The 22,122-nt window shown below is 44.7% G+C and overlaps 3 protein-coding genes across 3 annotated transcripts; 2 read left to right on the top strand and 1 right to left on the bottom strand.

Annotated features, from left to right (window-relative positions):
• The first annotated feature begins 117 nt into the window (after positions 1–117).
• Past1 (putative achaete scute target 1) lies at positions 118–13,948 on the top strand. Its single transcript, XM_064695210.1, has 3 exons — positions 118–1,886; positions 12,978–13,151; positions 13,214–13,948. Exons 1-3 carry the CDS (start codon positions 662–664, stop codon positions 13,417–13,419), a joined length of 1,605 nt encoding a protein of 534 aa, XP_064551280.1. The 5' UTR covers positions 118–661; the 3' UTR covers positions 13,420–13,948.
• A 439-nt stretch (positions 13,949–14,387) lies between these two features.
• LOC135437297 (rhodanese domain-containing protein CG4456) lies at positions 14,388–15,000 on the top strand. The gene is made up of 3 exons (XM_064695211.1): positions 14,388–14,576; positions 14,664–14,823; positions 14,892–15,000. Exons 1-3 carry the CDS (start codon positions 14,456–14,458, stop codon positions 14,944–14,946), a joined length of 336 nt encoding a protein of 111 aa, XP_064551281.1. The 5' UTR covers positions 14,388–14,455; the 3' UTR covers positions 14,947–15,000.
• On the bottom strand, positions 14,843–21,927 carry DNApol-theta (DNA polymerase theta). Its single transcript, XM_064695206.1, has 8 exons — positions 20,144–21,927; positions 19,714–20,087; positions 19,126–19,658; positions 16,662–19,059; positions 16,396–16,603; positions 15,539–16,340; positions 15,368–15,480; positions 14,843–15,306 (listed from the first exon to the last, which is right to left on the bottom strand). The coding sequence occupies exons 1-8, from the start codon at positions 21,813–21,815 to the stop codon at positions 14,996–14,998; spliced, it is 6,411 nt and encodes a 2,136-aa protein (XP_064551276.1). The 5' UTR covers positions 21,816–21,927; the 3' UTR covers positions 14,843–14,995.
• Positions 21,928–22,122: the final 195 nt, after the last annotated feature.

The following is a 22,122-nucleotide window of genomic DNA, read 5'->3' on the forward strand; positions in this document are numbered from 1 at the left end:
TGCTAGAACTATTTAATATCGTAGCGCCCAATTCGAATCGTAGTTTGTGGTAATAAGTTGCCTGAGAAGCTGTCAAAGTGATTGTATTTATTAAATTTTCCCACATCGGTTTGTCAAATTGTTAAGCCTTTCTAATTTTTAATTGAATTCAATTTAGTAATTTGTGGAAATTTCGAGTGAGAACAGTTACAGACACAGGTGGTGATAATCAAATCGCGCGCAAATGAATATGCCACCCTGGACATATATCGCATGCTGTATCGGCCTATCGGTGCGATAAATCGATAAGCCACACATAAGTTCACTTTGGATTTGGAATTGCAGCCTTGGTGTCGTCGCTTTGCACCAGCAAACCAGCCGACCAACAAAAATTTTTTATTCCAAAAATATACGTACGCGCGTGAATCATACGCGACGTCTCGACTCACGACACGCACAGCAAAAAGAAAAAATCGAGTGTACATAGTATAACATATAAATATACAAAATATTCAGTTATTGAATTTTTGTATTACACGTATACGCATACGCAACGAGAATTTATTGCAGTAATTGCCGCCCCGCATCGCCCCGCGCCGCGTTTCCCCCTCCGCCCCCCGTCTGTGCTGTCTGTTACTAAAATTTGTATTAATAGTTGTGTTCCATCTGTGTTCAGTTCAAAATGTTTAGTTTTCTGAAGCGCGAGACTAAAAACCAAGAGGTTGTCGAGAACGTCATTGGCGAGCTGAAAAAGATTTATCGCAGCAAATTGTTGCCGCTGGAGGAGCATTATCAGTTCCATGACTTTCACTCGCCCAAGCTGGAGGATCCGGATTTCGATGCCAAGCCCATGATATTGCTGGTCGGCCAGTATTCGACGGGCAAGACGACCTTCATACGCTACCTGTTGGAGCGAGATTTTCCGGGCATTCGGATCGGGCCGGAGCCGACAACAGATCGCTTCATTGCCGTCATGTACGATGATAAGGAGGGCGTAATACCCGGCAATGCGCTGGTCGTCGATCCCAAGAAACAGTTCCGACCGCTCTCCAAATATGGCAACGCATTTCTGAATCGATTCCAATGCTCGACGGTGGCATCGCCCGTGCTGAATGCCATCTCGATTGTGGACACGCCCGGCATCCTGTCGGGCGAGAAGCAGCGCATCGATCGCGGCTACGATTTTACCGGCGTGCTCGAATGGTTTGCGGAACGTGTCGATCGCATCATTTTGCTGTTCGATGCACACAAGCTGGACATATCCGACGAGTTCCGGCGCTCGATTGAGGCGCTCAAGGGGCACGACGATAAGATCCGGATCATACTGAACAAGGCGGACATGATTGATCATCAGCAGCTGATGCGGGTCTATGGCGCGCTGATGTGGTCGCTGGGCAAGGTGCTGCAGACGCCGGAGGTGGCGCGCGTCTATATTGGCAGTTTCTGGGATCAGCCGCTGCGCTTCGATGCGAATCGCCGGCTCTTCGAGGACGAGGAGCAGGATCTGTTCCGTGATCTGCAATCCCTACCGCGCAATGCGGCTCTGCGCAAGCTGAACGATCTGATCAAGCGGGCGCGCCTGGCCAAGGTGCATGCGTTTATCATAGCCGAGCTGCGCAAGGATATGCCCTCGGTGTTTGGCAAGGACAGCAAAAAGAAGGATCTGATCAAGAACCTCGGCCAGGTGTACGATCGCATTCAGCGCGAGCACTCCATATCGCCGGGCGATTTCCCCGACATCAAGAAAATGCAGGAGGTGCTGCAGCACCAGGACTTTACCAAGTTCCATTCGCTGAAGCCGCATCTGCTCGACATTGTGGACAACATGCTGGCCAAGGACATAGCGCGTCTCATGGAAATGATACCACAGGAGGAAATGACGCTCGTCCAAGACCCAATCGTCAAGGGTAAGTTACCCCAGCCCATCCAATATGCAATACTAATCTTAATCCAATTCTTGTGGTTGCAATCGCAGCTTATCAAAACCTGCCCCGCACCTGGTCACCCTGTCGCTTGTCCACAATTAATCGTGCACAACTAATCGATACCCACCTATCGATACAACAACAATCGTTTTCAGCACTAACAGCCCTGCACTTTGCTCCGTGAATCCGTTTCTAATTTTAGCATTTCGCGAGCTGAAGCACGATAAGCGGCCTGATTCATTTTTGCCCCCATGCTCGCTTCTCAGGCCACATTTATCGTTAATCGATAAAAATTATTGCTACTGCTACGCTTATCGACAAGCTGCAGATAAGCGTTCTTGTATTTTCTTTTAACCGCCTTTAATTGTATTTTTGCCTGGATCTCTTTCAGTTCAGCTTTTCAGTCTTTCCATTAATAATGAGCGCGCGCACGCGCAATTTTGCTACAAAAAAAAACAAAAATCAAAAACAAACCAAGTTGACCCAGTTAGCAAATAGTCATGCCAAATTGTGGAAAACTAGTTTGTTGCTGGCACACACACACACACACACACACACATCGAGATAGATCACTGAATGTATCTAATGGATGCAGCAATTACAATTTAACTGCTTAGCGGCGCATGCAGGCACAAATGAAAGCTCTGCAGGAGCTGTACTTGGGCATTGCCACTCAAATAAGTAGATATACATACATACATACAAGGCTGATTGACTGACTGACTGAGTTTCTGATTGACGATGCAGGTGCAAATGAAAGCTACAGGAGTTGTACTTGTACTTTCCACTCATAAGTGTCTATACATACAAAGCTGTGTGTGTAAACTGATGATTGATTGACTGACTTATTGACTGATTGAGTTACTGATTGACTGAGTAACTGATTGACGATGCAGGGACTAATTAAAGTACAGGAGCTGTACTTGGGCATTTCCACTCATATAAGTAGCTATACATACAAAGCTGTCTGTGTAAGCTGATTGATTGATTGACTGACTGATTGACTGACTGTCTGAGTTACTGATTGACGATGCAGGTACTAATTAAAGTACAGCAGCTGTACTTGAGCATTTCCACTCATATAAGTAGTTATACATTCAAAGCTGTGTGTGATTGATTGATTGACTGACTGAGTTACTGATTGACGCACAGCTTTTACCGTAAAGTGGGGAGACCGAAATTTCTTACAGCGTTTTGGAAATAGCCTGGTATAAGTTTAGAAAAGGAAAATTCATTAAGAGAGTACTTGAAGAATAATAGTATCCATTATGCATAATAATATCCATTATATAATTATTATTATTATCCATAATAACATCTTATATACTCAGCTCTGAGTTCGTTTGAGCAAAAGAACTTCTCCCTGTCTCAGCCGTTTTGTGCCTGAACAAATCGTTTGTCTCTTAGAATAATAATATCCATTATCCATAATAATATCTAACAACCTCAGCTCCGAGTTCGCTTGAGTAAAAGTTCATTTGAAATTTAATGAATAATACTTCTAGCGGGTATGCGACTTTACGCCTCCAGCTTCCTCTTTTCGCACTTATGTAATGTGTTGTCCATATATATACATATATATATATTATATATACGTGTGTAGAACAGATATTCTCCCTCTCTCTATATAGTATTTGCTACGTAAATAGTGCGATAAGAAGGCCTCGCTGATAACAGGTTGCCCGTAAAAACCAACAACGTGCCCGACGCTAGACGCACTTTTTTTTTTGTTTTGGCAAAGATTATGCGTGCAATCCGGCGGAGTTCGAGTAAATAGTCGAGAGACGTGCCGGCATTAGGGTAACTTATACTTACTATTTCTCTCATATCTAGCTCAAATATTGTATAAATGCCTGTGATAAGCGACAAGTTTTTTTTGCTTGCCAACGGGGCGGGGACAAGTACTCCGCCCGTGGGCGTGGCACGTCAAAAATTTGTTTGCGAGGCTAATTACTTACATATTATCGAACTTGGTCCGAGTTGATAACAAATATCGAACCGCATTGTTCGGCATGATGTAAGCCATGACTCACAGTTAATGCGAAACTGGGAGGGGAAACTCCCCCTCCGAAAGCGGTACAGTTAGGCATGACACATACATATACATATATATATATATATATATATATATACTATGTATGTGTATTTTCCAGTCCAGCGACCAGCAGAAAGCTGGGCACAGACTGGCCATAGACGCATCCAGATTCGGGCAACCGACCATGACGACGAGCACGCATTGACCAAACAGTCCAAAACAATTTAATTCGACTGAAAACTCTCAGCTGTAATTGTGCTCGACTATGAGATACCCAGCACTGAAAAAAAAATGTTTAAGCTACATTTACAACAAATGCATTTGGCGAAAAGAATCAAGAATTTTGTACGCAATTCGAGAGAAAACTTGGCTGTAATTGTGCTCGACTATGAGATACCCAGCACTGACAAAATAAAATTTGTTAATATATCAAAGTACCTTGAAAATGCTTAAGCTTCATCTGCAGTAAATGCATCAAGAATTTTTTACTCAATTCGAGAGAAAACATAGCTGTAACTATGCTCGACTACGAGATACCCAGCACTGACAAAAAAATAATTGTTATAATAAAGTATCCTTGAAAATGTTTAAGCTACATCTACAAGAATTTTGTACGCAATTCGAGTGAAAACTCAGCTGTAATTATGCTCGACTACAAGATACCCAGCACTGATATGTTAATATATTAAAGTACCTTAAAAATGTTTAAGCTACATCTGCAGTAAGTGCATCAAAAATGTTGTACTCAATTCGGGGGAAAAAACACAGTTGTAATTATGTTCGACTACAAGATACCCAGCACCGAAAACAAACTAAATGTTAATATATCAGTGTCTAAAAAATGCTTAAGCTACAACGAGAATATCAATAATAATAATCAATAATATTAAGAATTTGGTACTTAAATGAATGCAACACAGTTTTCTTAGTTTCAGACCGAAACTCTTATATTAAGAATTTTTCTCGAGGCTTGAATACACTGCTTAAGCGTAGACATGTGCAACTTTTATTCGGAAGGCTTTTGGCTTATGTCAAGCAACAAAGTTCTTGTTTCAATTACTTTTTACTGATTTCAAGACTTATTTTCTTGAACAAGGAAGATTTTTACTTAATTTAAGTCTTCGAAAACTGATTTATTAAATTCCAGATTTATTTTAATGGATTTGTAAAATTTAGTTTTGAAGCAAGAACAATTTATGCTTAATTTAAGTCTTCGAAAATAGAGTGTATTTGGAGTTTGATGAAATTTTGTTTGTGATCAAATTTAGAAGCAATTTTTTCGCTCAGTGTACTCGAGGGCTTTTTGGCTTATGTCAAGCAACAAAAATTTTGTTACAAATTACTTTTTACTGATTTAAAGACCTATTTTCATGATTTGTAAAATTCACTTTTGGAACAAGAAAGATTTTTACTTAATTTAGAAGCAATTTTTTCGCCGAGTGTACTCGAGATCTTTTGACTTACATATGTTAAGCATGAAAATTCTTGTTTCAATTACTTTTTACTGATTTCAAGACTTATTTTCATGATTTGTAAAATTCAGTTTTCAAACAAGAACGATTTATTTGAAGTTTTAAGAAGAAAATGTGTTGAATTCTATTTGCGATAAAATAAAGAATTAATTTTTTTCGCTCAGTGTACCCGAGTGCCCTCTTAAAGCAGCTTCCGCTTGGCTTGCGCGGCATTAATAATTGCATTGGCGCCATTAATACTCTACAGTTGTGTTATGTACATGAAAGCGATATTGTATAATTGTCGCTTAAATTACAATCTCTGGTGTTCTCTGTGTGTGTGACCCATTGTTAGTTATTTGTTGAGGTTGAGTTCAAGGTTCCACTTACAAGTCCGACGCTTACTTTAGCACCTGTTCATTTTCCAGCCAATAAATTGTTTATAACTCGAGCTCTTATTAAATGTGGGCCAAGTCAACTAACTCTGCTTTGTTTGTTTGTTGTGGCTATCTCGGGTTTGTCGCGTTGCCAGGCTCCTCTATGAAAATAGATATGAAACTAAGCCCGTTTCTAGATAAAAATCAATGCTAAGTGCGAACCTCAAGAACTCTTAACTGAAAACGTAGACAGAAAAAATAAACAGCAGTCATCTTCAAGATGCCGAAGATTAAATACCCTAAAAGCTTGATATGCTATTGAGCTATGCTCAAGAAATGTTACATTTACAAACGTCACATTCTCCGATTCCATTAGCAAATGTCAGTTCTCGGTAACATGTGAGTGTCAAAAGTGCCGCTTCTTTAAATAAACAATTGATCAGTTTGATTTGATATACCTTCAAAAAGTCAAGTAACACGGCCTCGAAGTAGAATCTCCATTTAATGGACTCTGCGGCTTTGGCCATCTTTATATGTTAAAAACTGCGGGATTCGTAACATTTAAAATTATCATTTAAAGTTATCGCTTGCCTTCGATATATCGATACGAAATTCGATTAATCATCGCAAAAACACGAACTTTTCGGGGCGAATACCAAAATTCTTTGCAAATGTGATTTCTCATTGGGGCAACGTACAGGCCACATTTTGAACATTAGACAAAAATGTGACATTCGCAAAAAAAATGTAAGAAATGTTGACAGTGGAATTCGGCTGTTACTCGGGGAGAATACCAACATTTTTAGCAAATGTGAGAAATGTGGTTTCCTTTTGGGAAACGTACAGGTCACATTTTAAACAATATACAAAAATGTTATATTCGCAAAGAATGTAAGAAATGTTGACAGTGGAATTCGGCTATTACTCGGGAAGAATACCAACATTCTTTGCAAATGTGAAAAATGTGGTTTCTTAAGGGAAAAAGTACAGTACATATATCACATTTAAAAAAAAGTTTTACATTCCCAAAGAATGTAAGAAATGTGGACAGTGGAATTAGACTATTAGGGAGCTAAATTTAACAATTTCTAAATATTTTATATATACTCAATTTTCTCTTGATAGTTAGGGATTATAAGGATACCAATTGCCTAGCTAGAAGGCTTTTGTACTTTACTTTCGAGTGATTCGCTTAAGATATAGTATTCAATAGTTGTCACCTTCATGACAAAATGATTATGCCCTATGGAAGGGTAGACATATTCAACTAATCTGTCGCATGCTAGAGGCGTTGCCCGCGCCTGTTTTTAGCGCTGTTCTAATTTCCAGCAACAAAGAACTCGCCCTGTTATCAATTTAGAGCCTCAAAGCGAAACATATGAGCGAAGAGTAAATAGAATATTATTAAGTAATATTTATGCCACATGACGGCATTTTTCTGTCGTTTCATGACAACTTTTCGAAAGCAAATGAAGAAGAAGCAAATGCTCTTAAGAAACAGTGTGACCAGCTATGCTTATGAGTATTATATATAGTCTATCCACGAATAAAGAAATATATATAAATGTATAAACATGCTTGTGAGAATAAAAATAATTATTACCTAATATGTGAAACACGTCGGGTAATTAAAAACGCGGAAGATGACATAAAAGAGTCTATAAAATACGTATAGCCGAACGATGTATACTCTACCCGAGCATATTGTGGTTCATTATAAAGGCTGACTGTTGATTTAATTTGATCGTACTTATTATATATTCCTCGATAACTCTATCGGCAGACACATAACACTTTTTTAATACCCCAGCTATTAAAATTTGTTTCGGTGCTTAAAGTCCGATCCTTGTGACATTTTCAAGGCTTTAATATGACACCCAAAGAAAGTGGCTCTGCCTTCAAAAATCGGGTTTTATTTTGGGTAGAATGGGGAGATAATTAGTTTTTTATTTGGCAGCATGGGGGAGGTATCCAGTTTTTTATTTTGGGAAATATCCAGAGGGTGAAAAGTTCTTAGTCTGTGCATGATTTATGAGAGCCTACATATCATAATAATTTAGTGTCAAGAGCTCTTAAAATCTCAAAGTTATGCTGAATGGAGATATATATATATATAGATTTATATAGATCGATATTATGGAAATAGGAGAAGAGCGAAAAAGGGACAAACACTTTTAACTCGTTTGTCCTTTTTTCGCTCTTCTCCAATTTTTATACCCTGAACATTGAAAATGGGTAAAAAAAAGGGTATTATGTATTTCTGCAAATGTATGTAACAGGCAGAAGGAAGCATCTCTGACCCCATAAAGTATATCAATTCTTGATCAGCATCAACAGCCGAGTCGATCTAGCCATGTCCGTCTGTCCGTCCGTCCGTCCGTCTTTCTGTCCGTCTGTATGAACGCAAGGATCTCGAAACCTATAAGAGCTAGAGACTTGAAATTTTAGCTGTAGGTCCTCCTAGTCCCCGCGCAGATCGAGTTTGTTTCCGATAATCGATAACTTGCCCCGTTTCGATAAAAATCGATATCGAAATCCTGTTTTTTGAGCAATTTCGGCAACGAATATGAGCTAGAGTCACCAAAGCTGACATTTAGCTTCTAGAATAGTATTTATATATCAAGTATCTTTCATTTTATACCTTTAGCCTGTTTGAAGTTGAGGGTTCATGGTATTCCCTAGTCGGGAGCTTCCGACTAGAACCTCTTACTTGTTATAATATCGATCTATATAAATCTATATATATATATATATCTTGCAACTTTCATAGTTTCAATTATTAACGAATAGAGATCAACATAGTTTCCGGTCTCCTGCTCAGAAATAAGAAAATGTGGCAGCAGAAAATTTGAAATTTGCTCATGTTTTAGCTGCCAAATAGAATAGTTATCAAACATTTTCATTTACCTAGAGAAATATGTGTAGTGTGTATTTAGGTGACAGCCGCTTTAAGCTAGATAAGTGGATAGATAATATAAGTTATAATAGAATTTGCCTTGCCAGTCTGTGGGGCATAAACATATTCAAATTGGACAAACGCAGTCTCCGTGGCACAAGTCATGCGCCAAGCCCAATTCAACCCATTCTAATTCCAATTCGCATACAAAAATTCCAATTGGAATTGCAATGCCCACACAAATGTACCTCTCGCCGGGCAACCTGAGGCCGCCGCGCGTATCAATTTGTTGGCTGCACGGCGCCGACATGCCGCGTGTGCCATTAAGTGGCCCCCATCCTATTCTGCAAATTGAAATTGAAATTGAAATTGAGATAGATATAAGAAATTGAGAGCCAAGTCTCTCGGGCATGGACTTGCACTAAGCGCAGGAAGAAAGCATTTATTTGATGATCTCGAAAATGATTCCACACTTGCGCCAGTCAAGTGGCCAGGCCTTGCCAAAGTCTTATTTCTTATTATTTATTTTAAATAGTTTTTTTTTGAAATTTTTTGCCAAAAATTCCAACCCGATTCGCAAGCGATCGCAACTGATGTCATCCGATCACTTTTCTCGTATGCGTCATGCCTGGCCGCAAAAGTCTTCCCTGGCGCGGGCAATTCAATAACGTCGATTTTGCTGTCGGGTCTGACCGACTGAGAGATACCCTGTATAAATTGCCCAGCTGCCGTTACAAACATTCTACCTAACCAGCGATGCTTCTTATTCCCTTATAAATGTACCTACGTCAATAAATCGATATTTATCGATAATTTGAAAACAAAAGGACATATCGAAATGGGATATACGCAGTATACATTGCCCAGCTGCCGTTACTTGAGCACTTTATGGCTCACCAGCTATGCTTCTTTTTCCCTAACAAACGTATCTATATCTCAAAATCGATATTTATCGATAATCTTAAAACGAAAGTACATATCGAATTGGGATATACTCAGTATCTATTGCCAAGCTGCCGTTACTTGAGCACTTTATGGCTAACCAGCTATGCTTCTTCTTTCCTTGGGCCCATGTTTGCGAAATGCATGATATGCTATCGATATATATCGATTATCTTAAATCGAAAGGACATAACGAAATGGGTGTGTTGTAGGAGAATATAAATATTTGGACATTTAGATACTCAAGTAAAATTTCCTAAATTTAGGCACAGTTTGTACAGATTTTAAGTACTGCAACAAATTTCATGACATAGTCGTAATCTCCTCTATAAGAGTATAAAGAAACTTCACTAATGCAGGCAACAAGTGAATGAACTTGTCGCTTAAAATTACCCCAAAGCAAGGCGGTGAGGGGGGGGGGGGGGCTGCAGAGGGTATGCCACGCCCAAAGATACCCCTCCGAAAAGAATGCGCTGATAATGCGCCGATGTGAATAACAAGCAGAACAGAGAGAGCTGAGCAGAGCGGAAAATCAAAGTCAAGAACGCGTGAAATGTCGAACGCAACGTTAAATTTGTGTGTGTCGAATGTGACTCGAGTGTGTGTAAAAGTTTTTCGACTTTGTTTTCTTTTTCCTCTTTTCATTGTTGTTTGTGTGTTGCGCTGTCTGTCGATTTTCCGATTTGTTTGTGAATTTGTATTGGTGCATTTCCGTTTTATTTTTGTGTTCATGTGCGGGCAAATGACCTTAAAATAAGCCAGTTTCTCTGGAGATGCCGAGTGCAGGGTGGCCCCAAAGGGTCATCGCCTGCCAAGGTTCTATTGAAAGTAATTGATATATAGACGAATATATTGAGCTATCTTTTATGCTTCGATATGTGTTATATATTTGATAAAAATTGTTATCTCACTTGTTAGCGAGTAAATATATTGCTTAAATCAGTCCATACTAGAGCTGGAAAAACAGCGATATCGGAGACAATCGATAGTACCGATTGTTTTTAAGTAAAATGTCAATAGTATCGATGTTTTCAAAAAGAAAATCATTAGAAAACATTGGTTATTTTAACAAGAAACAAATTTCTTATTTTCTCTAAAAGTAAATAACATTTCCAATGCAATTCATGTGAATATACTATGAATATATGTGAAAATACTCATCGATAGTTATCAAAACACCAAATACATCGATACTATCTCTCGATAGTCCCATCGATTGTTTTCCAGCACTAGTCAAAGGCTGCTCGGTCGAATTACCGTATTATTTAGTTGCCAAGGAAATCAAGTTGAGATATTTTAAATCAATTCTCTAACTGATCAACATCTGGCAAGAATATCACAAGGCTGGAGTCTTCAATTGGATCGAAGCGTTGCGAATCCGAAACTCCAATTCGTAGCACCGACAAAAGAGTTCCTTAGTTTTTTTTCTGCAAGTTCGTGGAAAAATTCTCATTTGTCTTTTAGGGTATTTAAATTTCGGCACTCGCAAGACTTCTATTCTTTATATGATATAGACCTCATGTAGTAGCAAATTGGCACAGATTGCGGCTCAAAGCAAAAGCATCATTTCATCATTTCCACACGTTCCCGGACAAGTTTTTAGTTTTTTGCTTTATCTCTAGCTTTATCATGGCAAAGATGCATACGTATGCGTAGCTCTGTGTATATATGTACTATTTCACAAATGTTTAGCAATGTGTCGCTAAAAAGTTGCTGCCCACTGCGAGGTCTGAGCTCCTCTTCTTAAGTTGGCCAATTCTTTTTATTTTTTGACAATGGCACACTAATTTTTTTATGTTTTTCTGTACATTTCCAAATGTGCGTCACGCTCTCGCACTAGTATCTCTCTCTCGCTCTCTCGTTCGCCTTTGCTAATTTCTTTTTATGCATTTGTATCGCAGAAGAGGAGGAGCTGGCGGAGGTCGATGTGTCCGAGGAGGAGCCGCAGGTTCTCACCCCCGGCACACAGAGCGCTCAGTTTGCGGAGCGCTTCGATCGCTGGCTGCAGAACCTGCGCCAGCAACAGCTCCGGCTGTTCACCAGCTGCACTAGTAGGGTAGGGAATGTCGCGAACGACCACACAGAAATCGAACCGCCAGCCGCCGCGGCTCCAATCCAACCCGAACCCAAACTCGATTCCGATTCCCCGCCAGAGCCGGCAATTGATGTAAGCAAGCATATAACTATTTCTCGAACTCGCCGCTAATATCCATTGCAAAAATAAATTGAATCCAAGTGGTGGCAGGCAAATATAAAAACCTCAAAGAACTCTTCGCTTCGGTTGGCCGAAGATCCAATGCCCTGGCAGACGTACAAGAGAATTTAGGCTATTTCCAATCGATTGCTCCTATTGTAGTGGGATAGTGACGTCACAGTATCATAGCACATAGCATATATTAACAGAAGTACACACGGTCACTCTGGCAGCAGGCCCCCTTTTAAATAACAGAGTATGTTAAGCATTAGTGTTAACCCGCAAATACTGTGAGACTACGGCAAGAATAGGAGACATACATTGGATTTAAACAAGATACAAATAAGCACTATCATCCTCTCACACAATTGATATAGTTATCTGATAAGGTTCGGTTAAGATATCAGCAACCCCTTGTGGACGTGTGCTCCAAAAAAGTTGTTATATGTTTTATCCGATCGATTGTTCCTTCAGGTTCCATGTTATATAACAGTCCGTTTCAATAAGGGTTAACAGATGTGAAATGAGAAGCTTTTGATTGCTGAGTTTGCTCGGAATATCTATATAAACAAAAGACTTTCCATAGATTTACGAGCGTGCCTTTTTATAGAGCTGTATAATATAGTATAGTCTGATTAAGTTTTAGATTAAGATATCTTGATAAGCCAAAAAGTTTTGCATAAACTTCCGACTAATCATTCCCAAGGCATATTTGTCTGATCCGGCCAATTTCGCCATATGCAACAGAAGAGCAGTCGTAAAGATAGCTTTAAGACCGAGAGACTCTGCATCTAAATATGCCTTGGGAATCGACTCCCCGCAAGGGCAATAACATTTTAAAACAGGGACAGTTGCCACACGCAGCGGCAAGCTGCTCTCAAGTATGCGCCACGGCTGTTGGCTGTTGCACTTGAAGCGGGCCAAGCAGCCAAAGTACGTACTTAAGTCGGTCGCCAGACGTCGGACCTGGTCACGATGGGGCGGCGACAGCGTCAATTGCAGCCTAAACGAGCCGAAGGTTTTTTAATTGCGCCCAATTGAAAGTGTGTGTGTGTGTAGACCGAGAAGCCACCTAGATTAGATGCACGCATTTGTGTTGCTTGACCCGAGACACACAGAACCTTAATCGATCCGAATCGGTAACTAAACTAATTCAAATTTGTGATTTCTTGTTGCAGGAGGTGCCTTCGAGGGCGTCATCGACGACAATGTCTCGCCGTTCGGTTACATGAAGGGCGAGGGCATCGATGCCGGTTGCGGCGAGCACGAATGGATATGCAACAAGGATAAGCCGCGCACAGATGCCATCTTCAACGGGCTGGGACCGGTAGATGGCAAAATCTCCGGCTCAAGTGAGTCAAATATAGTTACCTCCCAATCGAATAGCAATTAATCCAACTATTCTTAATTGCAGCTGCCAAGCAGGAGCTCATCAAATCGAAACTGCCCAACTCGGTGCTTAGTAAAATCTGGAAATTGTCCGACATCGATTGCGATGGTTTTCTGGACATTGATGAATTTGCGCTGGCGATGCACTTAATCAACGTCAAGCTGGACGGCTGTGAGCTGCCCAATGCCCTGCCCGAGCACTTGGTGCCGCCGTCGAAGCGTTTCGCCTAATCCTCTCTGGCATTCATACAGAATTCGCACACCCTTCCCTACCACACACACAAAAGACCGAGCTCCTATGGAATAATATGCTGCACTCGTGTTTCTTGTTTCGTTTCGTTTCGCAGAAATTGTCTTTTTATATGTACTTTATTTGTCTATAAAATTGCTAAACTGGGTTTTTTTTAGCCCCATCAAAGCATTGTGGCATAAAACTAAATAATATCAGAGAAAAAAAAATCAAGCATGCATAAATTCATAGAATTTACACAAGAAATATTTTTGGATAACAATCAATTTTAAATTGTACAGCGAGAAGGAATTAATAATACATATATGAAAAAACTAGCTAGTGGAATTATACAAAATGAAACAATTCAGTCCTGTATATGCGCCGCCTAGAAAGAAAGAAAAAGCCGACGTCAAATGTTGATTTAAGAGAAAAGTACATAATAATCACTTGTTCAATGATATAATAATAATAATAATGAATAATGAAAAAAGGCACTAAATAAAAACGTATACAATATGTAGGCTTAAATATGTTTATGCCCTTTGAAGAAGTTTGCCGAAAACTGAACCACTTTTGATATACATATTTTATATATAGATATATACAAACATACACATATTGAAGTTGATCGAAAGTAACATACATATTTATTTTGCAATCATGTTTAATTTATCCATGCAATGAAAATTGTGCAATTTGTTGGTTTTTAGTAGAGCAATTAAATGCCTTTGCGTCTTATTTAGTGAATTCTTGAATAATAATTAATGTGAAATGAAAATTACTTTAAAAAGTATGTAAATTACGAATAAAATGAATAGTTTTGAAAATGACCTTTAAACAAATGAAAAAAAAAACAACGGTTAACTGTGCGCCATATGGTCACACTGCGTTTAGCAAAACGCCAAGTTGACAGTCTTCGATATCGATAACGAACGACAATCGGTAGCTAGTTCTAGCATACTTGTTATTTGGCGTTAGTTTGATTGACATTACATTTACAAGCCGGCTTTTTCTGCTTTTAATTATTGCTTTAAAATGGCCAGCTACGAGGAAGTTAAGGATGTGCCCAACCAACCGTCAACATATTTAGTTGATGTGCGCAACAAGACCGAGTTGGCGGAGACGGGCGTATTGCCCGCTAGCATTAACATACCCCGTGAGTAGTTAAGATATGTACATAGATTAAAATTAAACCAACAAAACTAATTACATGAGTCATGCTCCAATTGTATGTACACCACAGTGCCTGAGCTGGAAAAGGCCTTTAACCTGCCGGACAAGGATTTCGAAAAGTCCTACGGCCGAGCCAAGCCGCCAATTGACGCCGTGCTGATATTCTCCTGCAAAGCCGGAGGCAGAGCTGCGCGTGCCGCCAACCTGGCCAAGACCCTGGGCTTTGTCAAGTAAGAATTCACTGGCTCGTACATAAGAATGTATATTTATTAAAAAACAAAAAACACCTAATTTTCAGCGCCAAGGCCTATGCCGGCTCCTGGACCGAATGGGAGCAAAAGCAGGCCCAATAAATTAAGACTAAAACTCGAGAAATAACCATAATAAAAATTAATTGTGAAATTAAACTTTGACCTCCTGCAGCTCGCCCCAGCTGCGGCCTATTTTCAGCTTCACCCGCAGCGGCACATTTAGCTTCACGCAATTTTCCATCGTTAGACTTAAGACTTTGGCGACTTTTTTTGCTTTGTCCGCGGGCACCTCGAAGATGAGCTCGTCGTGCAGATGCAACACCAGATTGACGGTATTCTCGGCCAAGCCCAGCTTCTGCCGATAACGTCCAATATTCTTCTCCATGCGCAAAATGGCGCTCTTGGCTATGTCCGCGGCGGAGCCTTGTATCGTCGAGTTGATGGCCTGGCGCTCGGCTTGATCTGCAAGAGAGATTCAGGTTTAACAACGTGCTTCTGCAAGGGGAAGTTCAGGTGGACAGACTCTTGAGCTGCGGCTCGCCGCTGTTGATGTGATCCAGATAGCGTCGTCGCCCGGTTATGGTCTCCACGTAGCCGTTGTTGCGCGCAAACTTGACGACCTTCAGCGCATAAGCTCTGCAAATTTAAGGAGTATACATTAATTGACTACTCTTTGGAGCAGGTCCACACCCACTTGATGCCCGCGTATGCCAGGTGGAACTGCTCGGAGATCATTTGTGCCTCCTGTTCCGTGCATTTGAGCGATTCGGCCAAGCTGCGCATGCCCATGCCGTAGACAATCCCGTAGCAGATCTGCTTGGTGCCGTTGCGCAGCTGCTCGGAGACATCGGACTCGGCTATTTTGTTCCAGTGCGCCGCAATGGCCGTGAACAGATCCTGCGGCGAGTTCATCACCTTCAGCAGCGCCTTGTCCTGCGACAGATGCGCCAATATGCGCATCTCCAGCTGACAAAAGTCCGCCGAAAGCAAACAAAGCTTCTCGTTCATTGGCGCAAAGCTGCTCCGGCAGGATATATTTATACGCTCGCTGCCCAAATCGATCTGAAAGTCCTTGGCGACATTCTGCAGATTCGGCTCCGACATGGAGATGCGTCCGGTGGCCGTATACGTGATGCTCTGGCCGTGCACACGATTCGCCTGGCAGCACTTCAGCAGCGGCTGCATATTCTTCGCGAGCAGCATGCTCAGCTTCCGATAGTCGAGGATTAGCTGCGATATGGGCGAATCGAGTTTCTCGAGTATTTGACGCGAGGTGCTGATGCGTCCGTTTGCCTTGCGATGCAGTCCCAGCACCTTGGCCACGGCCTGTGTGGAGCCCAGATTGAAGCGCGAGCCGTGCAGCTCATAGATCTTCCCCTCCAGCTTCTTCATGGTGGCGAGCATCTGCTGGAAGAGACGCTGCAAACGCTGCTCCTTGGCCGGAAAGCCAAGGCATTCCATGTTGCACAGCGACATCTGGACGGGCATCTCCAGCTCTGTGGAAGAGATTAGCTAGGAGTTAGTGCGTCTTTGAAGGATATTCAAACCAACCTCTGAAGAACTTAAGCAGCTGCCCGGTGCCAATCCTCTCCAGATTCTCCAGCTGCCCGTTTAGGATGTGCACGGTAAGGCACGCCTCGATGGAGGAGCGCACCTTGGCCAGAATGGCGCTGCTGGCGTCCAGTCCGTAGCTGCTGTAGCCGCGCCCGCTGCCGCACAGCTGCGACAGCGACGTGCACTCCGGCGCGAATTGCTGGCACTGCAAGGAGCAACTCTTCGTTAATTTGGGGCAGCTCAAGGGGAACAGAGATCTTTACCATATTTGGAAAGCTGAGCGTCTTGTCCGGCTGCAGCAGCCAGTTGGCCACCTTGGGATCCTCCAGCTTAACCTGAATGTGTTTCAGCTGCGGCAGCGCCTGACGCAGCGCCTTCAGCTGATCCTTGGCGTCATGGATGAGCAGCGTCAGCTCCGTTCGGCTCAACAAGCTGCACAGCTGCTCGACTTTCTGCTCCGTGCTGACCTGGTCCTGCTCCTGCTCCTGCTCCAGCTGCATGTTCATGTAGTAGACGACATTGTTAGCCAGGCAGAAGGCAATCCCGGCCAGATAGGCGCCATCGTCCACCTGGAAGAGCAGCTTTTGGCCAGCGGCAGCCTCCCGTTGTGCAGCCGCCGCCACCTGGTTGATCAGCAGATTGGCGCCAATTAGTGGCTTCCTTTGGCCCGCCTGCGCCTGGAGGCCAATGCTGAAGCCGCAGCGGCTCGCCTTGAGCAGCTCCTCGGAGGCCAACTGGAAGAGCTGCCTGTTGCCGCAGATGTCCACAATGTCAATGTTGCTGAAACTGGACGCATGCTCATCCGTCTTGGAGCAGCTGAGTATATGCGAAGCATTCAGCTGCAGCGGATGCTTTATCAGCGACGAGTTTTCCAGCGACAAATCGGAGAGCTCCATGGAGGAGGCGCCATTCGATGTAAATGCCTCTTCCAGCTTCACTTCTGGCCGCGTTGCCGGTTTCGGACTCGATCGCAGCCGAAGGGAGCGCATCAGACGCGAGGCATGCGGCGTTAGAGCTCCACGAGGCAGCTGCTCCGGCGATTCCTTGGGCTGTGAGCTGGGTATCTCATCGACAGGAGCTTTGCTCTCCGCTGCCGTGAGCGCTGCCGTCAGGCCCGTGTTCAGCAAGAAGGAGTCGTCGTCGTCGAAGAGCTCCTGCTCCTGCTCCACGGCTGCGGTTGTTCCGCCATGATTCCGTGGACTGCGTCGCGGCAGCTGCGTGGGCGTGATCGCTGCACGGATCGATGTGGGCGTGGTCGCCGCCTTGATCAATGTGCTGGGCGTCTTGAACACTTTGGACATATTCTCCTTTGTGTTGTCCATTTTTGTGGGCGGCGTTTGACCGGGCATCTGCTCCGCTGGCGCCTTGCTGGGCAATCCTTGGCGCACATTTTCCATTTCGGCGCGTCTTTTGTTGATTTTCATCATGGCCACGAGACGACGCTCCTCAATCTCCTTCCGGAGCAACTCCTTGCGGCAGGCGGCGCTCGTGCTGGGCTTCTCCTCGGCCTGGAGACTGGCTGTGCTCCCGGTGCTCAGCTGGTTGCGCTCAGCAAGGGGTTGTCGAGTCGGTTTTGGACTGGGTTCTCTTACTTTTCCTTCTACTTGCAGGGGATCCTTGGGATTAGCCGGCTTTGGCTGGGCTTTGCTTGATTCTTGCCTGGAGTCGAGCATGTTGGCGACTTTTGGGATCAGCTTGGAACTGGACTGCTTGACTAATCCTTCTACTTGCAGGGTATCCTTGAGATTTGCTTTTATTACTCCACTCTCTGCCGACTTTGGCTGGGATTTGCTTGATTCTTGCCTGGAGTCGAGTTTGGGACTAGTTTCTCTGTCTATTCCTTTCCCTTGCACGGGATCCTTTCGATTTGCTTTAATTACCCCACTCTCTGCCGGCTTTGGCTTGGAGTCGAGCCTGTTCTGGTCAAGCTTGCGCAACTTGGATGGCAATCCTTTCTCCGCACTGTCTGGTGTCTTGCGCTTGCGTTGGGAGCCTTGGAGCGGCGCCTCCTCGAGCGACATGTGCGGATCCTCGACCTTGCCACGAGGCTGCGCCTTCTCGAGCGACATGTGCAGATCCTCGACCCTCTGCGCTGCGGCTTTGGCCTCCTCCACCTGCGTCCACTGGATGTTGCCCACTCCGATCTCGTATTGGACAAACTGACGCGCCTCGTGGTTGAGTAGCTTGGCCGCCTCGGCGACGGTCATGCCCGCCTTGCCCGTGATGAAGAAATTCCTGGCCGTATTGCGCTGTGCCGCCTCCAGAGCATTCTCGTGCTCCAGCTGCTTGGACGAGTCGAAGCTGAGCGAATTGTGGAGCACCTTTTCTAGTGCCAGCAGATTGGCGCCGGCCAGCTCGACGAGGCTCGTGATGCCGGCATCGTGCAGAGCACGGGCACGCTTCTGACTCAGATCGGGCAGACGCATCAGATCGATCAGATCGCGATGTATGCCAAAATAGAGCCGATCCTTGAACTGGGAGACAATCAGCGAGAGCGTCGACCATTGCAGGGAGTTGCAAAAGGCGGTCACAATGCCCGCAAAGGTGGAGGACATCTGCTGCAGTCCTTGGAGCATGCCGCGCTGGCACTTGAACTTGTGGGCGACCACATTGATGGGCGTCTCGTTGACCAGCTCCTGCAGCGCCAGCGCCGTGTAGAAGCTGCAAGCGACAAATTGCTCGAATCAATCTCTGACTCAATCCCAATCTCTCTCTGATCCGACCTACCGCTTGTGTATCTGCAGCAGCTTGTAGTCCAGCTTGGTTTGGCCGCGCATCGCGCGCACCAGGAACGCCTCCTTCACCCCGACCAACTCTCCGACCTTTTTCATGGCCGGATTCAGCTTCTCCCACATGTCCAGATAGAGCAGCCAGTCGACCTCTTGGAGCTGATAGCACACGGAATACGGCGTCACCAGATAAACCGCATGCAGCTCCGACTCGAGCACAAAGCAGCGACGCGACTTTTGCAGCTCCGCGAAGAGTATCAAACCATCCGTTGGAGGCATCGATGAGGCCAGACAGGCGGCGCCCAAACGTGTGGCCATATAGTTCTCCACATCCGTCTCCTCGTCCGTTTGCAGGCGTATGAACTCGTACTCCACGAGAAAGTCGAGCGCAGCCGCAATGTAATCCTCCTGCTCCTGCTCCTCTTGGGGTTGCGCACTGAGCAGCGTGCACTGGAAGAAGCTATCGATGTCCTGCCGCGTGCTCGCCACACCCGACGAGATGACCTCGAGCAGCGCGCGCTTCAGATGCATCTGCAAAAAAACTTTTTGAAAACATTTGATGGGAAAACTGAGTGTCACGCCTTACGCCTCCATCCAGATCCAGGCAGGATCTAATGGGCTTCAGCTGTGCTGTGATTAGTTCCCGGCCGATGCGCGCATTGTTCTCGCTGCAAATGAGTATGGATTCGCCCAACGTATCCCTGCCCGTGCGTCCGGCACGCCCGATCATTTGCCTGTAGGTCAAGGAGCTCATCTGTTTGCCGCCAAACAAGGGCGAACGGATGAGCACACGGCGCGCGGGCAGATTGACGCCCGAGCTGAGCGTGCTGGTGGCCACAAGGATCCTCAAGACGCCCGCCTTGAAGCTGGCCTCGACAATGTCGCGCTCCTCCGTGGTGAGGCCGGCGTGATGAAACGAGCACGCATAGCTAATTGCCTTGGACATGACCGAGTCGAGACCTGTAGGCATTAATTGGCACGGGATTAAATGGAGTATATGGATTACGTGGACCTACCTGTGGGTATGTCGCGCAGCTGCCGCTTCACATCCTCAAGAGCCGCCCGATTTAGTTGGGAGCTCAGCTTCCTGGCCAGCTGGCTGTCGGATTTGAGGAGCGCGTGCATCGCTCCGGCCAGCTGCACGGCCAGATTCTCGCACCAATCCTTCGAGGGACAAAAGACGACAACGGAGCAGCCCTCGAGCAGCGTCTCGATGCACAGTTGCGCCACATGGTCGCTGTCGTTGGCCAAGGCGGGCAGCTCCAAGGAGCCGACATCGCGCAGGAAATGCAGCCGATTGTCGTAGATTTTGGTGCCCACCTTGATCATCTCCTGCAGCGCGACGGGTCGATAGTCCGTCACGTAGAGCTCGGCGCTGAGCCAGCGCTGCAGCAGCTCCACATTGGCCAGCGTGGCGGACATGGTTATCACCTGGATTTGCAGCGCCTTCCGGCGCGACATATACAGAATCTTGGCGAGCAACAGCTCCAGGATGTAGCCGCGTCCCGGATCGGAAATGAGATGCACTTCGTCAACGATTACGGTGCCAAGTTCGTCGAGTTTGCCCAGCTCCAGCAGCTTGTTGACAATCGAATTGGCCTTCTCGATCGTGCAGATAGCCACATGGATGCTCTCGAAGCCGCCGGGCGGCGTGTAGCAGCCGTAGAAGCCCTCCACACGGTAGCCAGCGGGCGTCAGCAAATCCTGCAGATAGAACATCTTCTCACGGACGACCGATATGAAGGGCAGGATGAGCAGCACCTTCTTGTTGCGCTCCAGCACGGTCTTCAGCAGCAGAATCTCGCTGACCAGAGTCTTGCCCGCGGACGTCGGAGCCGAATAGACCAGATTGCAGTGCTCGAAGAGCACCCGGGGCTTGCTGAGGCACTCGACCTGCCAGTCGAACATGCGGACCACGCCCTTCTTCTTGTACTCGCCGAGCACGCTGTGCGGCAGATTCCACGACGAGATTAGCCGCAGGGCCTCCAAGTCGACGGGCAGCTGTTCCTGTGGACTGTTGGGCGAGAGGCGCAGCTGATTGGGTGACATGCTGCTCAGGTTCTGGGTCAGCTTCGGGGTCAGCTTCTGCGTCTGGGTGAGACTCTGCTTGGCCAGTTCGCAGCGACTGCGCATGAGATCCTGCTGCAGCTGATGCGACGCCAGCGCTGGTCCCAGGAAGCTGCTCTCGTCCAGGTTGGCCAACTCAATTGGGGAATCACTTCTACTCGGAGCAGGCTCCGTTTCCGTTTCCGTCTCCGTGCCGAAGACATCTTCCGTGCAGATTTGCGCCTCAAAAACGGACGTCGTGTTGAGATTCTCTTCAAGCACTTCAGTGTGCGCCTCCAAATCCGCCTGGATTTGGGAGACACGCATCAGGGATTCCTCCTGCTTTTTACCATACGAAAAGTCATCCTTGAAGAACTGCGAATATTGTTCGCAGCTGCCGTTAATTGTTGTTGTTGTTCGTCCCAACTTGGAATCGGATTTACTGCGTCGGAATTGGTGGCGCTGTGATGCATTCGATCTGTTTGTGCTGGATTGGGTGTAAATACGCTGAGATTTTGTTTTCAATTTTGGCGGCGATTCTTGGATAATTTCCAAGGCATTTGTTTCTTGTTTTGCTTTTAAATCGTTCTCCAGTTTCATGAACGTGCTGTCGCCAAACTCAAAAGATTGTGAAAATGCCATAATTTGTTAATTATCTATTTAATAAAATATTATATTACAATTTAATAAAACTACAAATAAAAAACAAAAATAAACAAAAAATTCCCGCGGTCTTCCAAGTGCGGACTGCCAACTGATTCCACATTACGGCATTTTTAGTACATTATTTACGATAGTTGTGTCGATGCTGTTAATAATGTCATCGATAGCTGCACATCAACTTACGATAGTTTTATGTATGCAAATCAAATACAAAAATTGATATCACTACCTATACAATTGTTAGTATATATATATATTTGTATATATATTATATGATTAGTGATAA

Source organism: Drosophila montana, unplaced genomic scaffold (genome assembly GCF_035044405.1).
Source record: "Drosophila montana isolate Dmon_TW-CO22-7 unplaced genomic scaffold, ASM3504440v1 contig_3733_1, whole genome shotgun sequence".
Taxonomy (NCBI): domain Eukaryota; kingdom Metazoa; phylum Arthropoda; class Insecta; order Diptera; family Drosophilidae; genus Drosophila; species Drosophila montana.